Source organism: Meles meles, chromosome 11 (assembly GCF_922984935.1).
Source record: "Meles meles chromosome 11, mMelMel3.1 paternal haplotype, whole genome shotgun sequence".
Lineage (NCBI taxonomy): Eukaryota > Metazoa > Chordata > Mammalia > Carnivora > Mustelidae > Meles > Meles meles.
The window spans coordinates 20,669,462-20,675,461 of record NC_060076.1 but is presented as its reverse complement, the minus strand read 5'-3'; the positions used below and the strand labels follow the sequence as shown (position 1 = coordinate 20,675,461).

Genomic DNA, 6,000 nt, shown 5'->3' with positions numbered 1-6,000 from the left:
AAATGGACAAATCAAAGGGCAAGTGGCACTCACAGGGACAGAGAATTACTGCAGAGGAGGGAGAAACTCAGGGACGATTCTGAGAAGCTAGAGAAGGGTTATGGGTTCAGAGGTCACGCCCCCTCCATTCATTTGTCATCAGCCCCACATCTCTCATATATACAAAGACAAACCACAGGACTGCAAGGCTAATCATTTATTGCCCAGGTAGAAGAAAGTCTTATTCATGGTAGAGTTCTCCTGGGTATGGCAAAGAGAGTTGGAAGTTAGGAGGAAATCTTTGATTCTTGGTCAGTTGATGAGTTTTCCTAGACAATTAGGGAAGATCCTGAAAATGCAGACAGAGCTGATGCTTCCACAAGTGATAATGGTGGAAATCAGGTCCCAGAACTTGTTACTAGATGGTGTGGGGACCATGGAAGGGAAGATCCTGGAGCCCAGATGAGGAAGTATTCACTCAGCACTAAATCAGCAGATGAAAAAGAGAACACAGAAATGTATTAAGCACTTCGTGGGTTGAATTAAGAGCAAAAAAAAATTTTTTATTATCAAGCCAAATGGTGAAGAAGAAGATATCAACCTGTGTTCTAACCTACGTTATTTGTCAAAATAGGGGAGGGAGGGCAATGAGTAAATGCCTTTTTTTTTTTCTGTTGCTGATTCCATCTTAATCTTCCCCAAACTGAATCTATGAAACAAAGAAAGGAAGCAAAGAGGGATGCTAGGCTTGTTTCTGCCATCTTCAGCAAGAGACATTTTGAAGAGTTTTTGATAAATGGAGAGATAATGGCAAAGCCATAGCTACCTTTTATTAAAGACTGACTTTATGCAACCCACATTATCTTAACGAAGCTCCACAATATATCTAAGCTAGGAAACCAAAGAGAAAATTCAGTCTATTTTCCAGCTTACAAGACAAGCAGGCGTTCAGACAGCTCTAGTCTGAGATAAAGTTAAGGATGTGCAGAGATCGAAGGAAGAAATGTTTGCCATACATTAGAGGGTGAGATGGCTTCTGGGCATGGAAGATAGACAATGAACACAAAAATAGGTGTGTGCACGAATATTCAGGAATGAGTATGAAACTCACACCCTGTTACTCTTTCCCCTTTTCAAATGTTTAAGTCTTAATCATTTTTAGCACATCATCAATTACTGAGGTCTTTCGCCAGCATTATGTCCACGAGGTAACTCGGTAGCGGAGACACTGTTGTTCCCCTTGTATTTGTTTAGGTCATTTGTTCAAAAGCTCATGGTAGGAATGAGTCCTGAACCCAGCCACTCCAATTCCACATCTCAAGCTCTCCCCATAAGCTTCCTTACCAAATTATTTTCATTATCATCTTTGGACACAAACCCCTAATGCTTCTGGAAGGCACTCATCCCTGGCCACCCTCTCCACCAGAGATCACCAACCTGGAGTCCTGGTCCTCTTCATTCCCTCGGGCCTGCAGACAGCGATCTGGAAAGACAGAGCACATGAGAACACTGACCCCAGTTTACTTTCCAGGATAAAACAAAGGGGACCAATTGGGGGGATTGTCTTCTCTTGGTTTTTTCCCCTTCAGTAACATTGGAATTTAGGAAGGGAAAGCCAAAAATAGCTAAACTTACCAACTTCGGTCAAGTCGATTATGTTTTCCTTAACAATTCCATGGTTTTGGCAATATTCCACAAACCTTTTCTTGACTTCTTCACCCACGTCTGGTTCTCGGGCTGTGGGAAGAGTGACAGGAACTGTTGTGTCTTAAGGAAGTCCCTGAGGCTCATGATGGGGTGGCTCCAGATGGACGGAGAAATGGACAGCACTGATTGGGTGCCTAGGTGGAAGTCTTGGGGATGAGTTATAACCTGTCTTGAATGTGACATCTTCAGGATATACTTCTGGCATGATGAAAGATGTTATCATTTTCCCATCACCAAGCCTGAGGGATTACCAAAGGTGAGCATCTGTCTTCAGGGGAGCTAAGACATTCCAGGATAAAATTGGGAGGACTGCTTTGTCTCCAGGCTTACCTTCCTTCCTCTCCCTCCCCACCCCAAGATGAGTGTCAGTGTGAAAATACTCTACCATAGAGCTCCATCAGTTGGAATGTGTGCTCCTCCTTGAAATTCACAAGATGAAACACAATATAGTCAGTGTAGTCTGTTTCAACAATGCTAAATAAATTGTATCCATCATCTGTGGAGGAAACAGAACACAGCTCAGAGCTTATTTGGTCCATGGAAAGCAAGGGAAACCCTTTACCTGGTCTCATCCACAAAACAAATTCAAGTGCATATGGTGGAAGAGATAGAGAGTGATATCTAATGCCTTCATCTACATCTCCCGTGGGCTTCATGAGGCAACATCCCAAGGGATATTGGTACAATGACTACTAGTGGTAGAAAAATTTAACCAAAGTGGCAACTTATGCTCTATCATCCTCCCTGAGGCTCACCTACCACTCCTGACCATCTCTGCCAACACTGGTTCTCTGTCCTCTCTACAAGCCCCGCTGGCTTTCCATACCCAGTGCTATATGCTGAGCCATGAGCTGTGGCAAGGCCCACCAGACATCATCAGAAATTGGGCAGGGAATGAGAAGCTGTCCTGCCACTTGTTTTTCTACCAATTTTCTTTTCTTGGTGGACGTACATATAACCAAACTGCCTTCTTTATCTGATGGTGTGATGTGGCAGGCATTGGCTTTTGGTATGCAAGATTCTTCCCGGTTCAGGATATTGTCTATGAGATGGCCCCCATTACATCATGTGCATAAACACTGATCGGGAATGGGTCAAGATTCTGAAAATATTGGGTTTAGTAAATTCTTGGGCTTGGAAGTAGAATATAGAAAGACATTTTCATGTACTTACACACAACACTATATTCACCATCCTTTTCTGTTTTGTCAGTAACCAGAGATATTTCAGTACACTGTCCGTCCACTCTGTAAAACAGAATAAGCTGCTGTATTGTGGACTAGCTCCCCCACACTCTACTTATGAGTTTCTGATTCCACTTAACTGTTGAACACTTTGGGGGTGCAGTTTCCAAAGAGCTTTTATTTGCATTATTTCACTTCAGGTGACACTTTAAGAACGAGTCAAAGGCTTCCATCACTGGTCTTCTGTCACCATTTCCCGCTATCGCTACAAACACCTGGTTAGAAAATTAGCCACGGACTCACCATGTGCCCACCTCTCAGAAAAGTGCTCTACAAACATTACCTCACATGGTCCTTGCCAAACACCACAAGGGAATTATTATTATCCTCTTTACGCAAGGGAAAGTTGGGGTGGAAAGAGATGAAGTTTCTTGGCCATACAGCTAGTAAGAGAGAGGTTCAATAGAGAGAGAGGGTGCCAATTCCAAATTTTGTGCTCCAAACCTATGCCACACTCCTTATGATTCTGAAATTCTCTACTCCTTACCTCCTCTACTCCTGCTTTAATATATTTTTGTCATTATTCTTTCCTCTGAATCTAGAAAAGGCCCAGGTTCTCTAGGTCCTGGATCAGTGTCAGGTAATAGGCTCTGATTTTGAGTACAGACCCGGGATGTATGTGTACGTCTGAGTGCCCCACGCAGAGTTCCAACGCCATATTCAGACTCTCGTGTTTCCTTTCCCAAGTGAAAAAGGCCACACTTACTTTGTATGCATGTTAACGAGCAGAGAAGAGTTGCTCAGGACTTTGATGTTTTTCACAAAAACCCTCATGCTACCACCTTCTTCTATCTTTTCCCTGACATCGGAGGCCACGAGAATGGAATACCAATATCCTGAGATCTGCAATAAATCAGTAAAATGATTGGGTAAGAAAAGAGGAAAGGGAACACCACAGAGACACATCACGTGTCTCCATGAACCCTGGCCTGTGGGCTGGGACTCATGATGGTGACATGAACGTGGAATTAGACCTCAGGTCAATTGGTGCCACATCCAGGGCTCTTTCGACTGTCCCTCCAGGGAGAAGAGAGGTCCCCCAAACATTGCCATCTTTTCACTTGGGACAACTGCTCTTAGTGGAAAGTCTGAGCGCCCACCCTCCGGTACAGCCATGTTGCCCCAGATTTCTCCATACCATCCCCCAGGTATGAAGCTACTGCACTCTACCAACTTTACCTTCGAATCATCGAAGTTTCTTCTCACAACATTGTTTCCTTCCTCGTGGGCACAGACTAGAATCAGCCCCAGACCCAGCAACAGCAGCTTCATTTTGGCAGGAGATGATACCGTCTTCCCCACAGTCGCTGAGAGGGCGTCTCTCCTGGATGGTGGCTCCACTCCCCAGCTCCTCTGTTTTTGTATCTGGTCTGGGTCTGGTTTTTTTGTCCAGGGGACACCACCTTTCCTCCTCCCACTCTATGAAATGGTCTGTCATTCACTGGTGTGGGGCCAAGGATTGTTCTTGCCCTTTTGAAACTTGGCAGTCTCATCTCTTTTAGATCTACTTGGTGGCCTTAAATTTCCCAAAACACATAGTAAGAAAAATAGTGGGGGAAAAAAAAGAGCTGCCTTTTGGAACCAGATTTAACCGTGGATCTGGCTTGGAATCAGAAAGGCGATGATGTGGGGTGGGAACGCACTATAACTGGGAAGAGGAGTGTGTAAGGGGTCAATATTTGACCACTCACATAGTGTGCAGAATTGGGCATGCCACTCCATTGTTACTAATTTCAGAAGCAAAGAGATTATCTCTACCAAAGATGATAGTACCTTTCATGAAACATTAAAATAGAGTTGATCAAAGAAGGGTCAAGTAAAATAATGAAATATGGTTTCGGGTATTCAGTATATTTTTATTTCTTTTCCTTATTCTCTGAACCACTGTGGTTTCCCCCTTCCCCCACAATGAACGGACAAATTGTTTAACGCTGTGTATAGCTCACTAGACCACAGGGCCTTGCAAGAGAGACGGAGAAGTGCAAGATGTCCTCTGTTCCTTCAGGTAACCTTCGGTGCAGTTGGGGAAATGCTTCATCTCCTCAAGAAAACCTTGATGCGACCAGCATATGAAATAACCCGACTGAGCAGGACTGAGTCCAAACCATCGTGGGTCAGAGAAGGGGTAACACTGAGGAGGTGGTATCACATAGAAAGGGCTTAAGAACCTGGCTTTGGAGTTAATGTAGATCTGGGCTTCCTTCCTATCTCTGCCATTTTGAAGCCATAAGGCTTTAAAATCTTTCTTCAAAATCTATTCCTTCAAAATCTATTCCTCATAGATTACTATAGGGATTCGATGGGATGATGTGTGTAGAACCCTCAGCGTAATGTCTGGCACATACTGGCCAGAGAATTATTCCTGGAGAAGGTGGGACTTGGCGTAGGTCTTGAAAGTTAGGGAGGGTATGAAGATGCGGAGGGCATGTGGGAAGAGCATTGCAGGTGAGTAGAGTCTTGGCCCCCCAGCTGGGGCTTGTCAAAAGCTGTGGTTCATGTATGCCTTGTGCCTTGTCCCCTTCTGCATTACCCCCAAAACAGAAAGAGGTTGGTGTCATGGACGGGGCAGAAGGCAGTGAACCTAGGAACTGTGGCATTCTATCTGCAGCTCCACTGAAAGAGGCACTCCAGGAACACCTGGGTGGCTCACTCGGTTAAGTATCCCACTCTTGATTTGGGCTCAGGTCGTGATCTCAGGGTCCTGAGATAGAGCCCCACATCAGGCTCTGTGCTCAGTGCAGAGTCTGCTTGAGATTCTCTCTCTCTCTCTCCCTTCTGCTGTGCTAGCTCCCTCACTCTTTCTCTCAAATAAATAAATAAATCTTAAAAAAAAAAAAAAAGTCACTCCAGCCCCTGTGACTATTCCTAATTCCTGCTCAACCAGCATCCAGGCACTGGGATTTTGAGTTCCATGTAACTTTAGCCACTATGGGTTGGCTATGGGTTTTCCTGCCCCTTGATGGAAGACTTGACCTTGAATTGGTGGCAAAGGCTGTGTACATTACTTCCTTCATTCGCTTAACCAACATCAATATCACAGTAGGGACTTTTTTTTGCTAGAAATAGGAAA

General features: G+C 44.5%; 1 protein-coding gene across 1 annotated transcript in view; it reads right to left on the bottom strand.

Annotated features, from left to right (window-relative positions):
• Window positions 1–216: 216 nt before the first annotated feature.
• Window positions 217–6,000, bottom strand: part of LCN9 (lipocalin 9) — a 28,102-nt gene continuing 22,318 nt past the window's right edge. Inside the window, exons 3-8 of the mRNA XM_046023203.1 lie at window positions 3,637–3,773; window positions 2,860–2,933; window positions 2,072–2,182; window positions 1,615–1,716; window positions 1,417–1,462; window positions 217–463 (exon numbers count right to left, since the gene is read on the bottom strand). Coding sequence (XP_045879159.1) covers window positions 454–463; window positions 1,417–1,462; window positions 1,615–1,716; window positions 2,072–2,182; window positions 2,860–2,933; window positions 3,637–3,704 — 411 coding nt within the window. The 5' untranslated portion in view covers window positions 3,705–3,773 and the 3' untranslated portion in view covers window positions 217–453. The remainder of the gene's footprint in view (window positions 464–1,416; window positions 1,463–1,614; window positions 1,717–2,071; window positions 2,183–2,859; window positions 2,934–3,636; window positions 3,774–6,000) is intronic.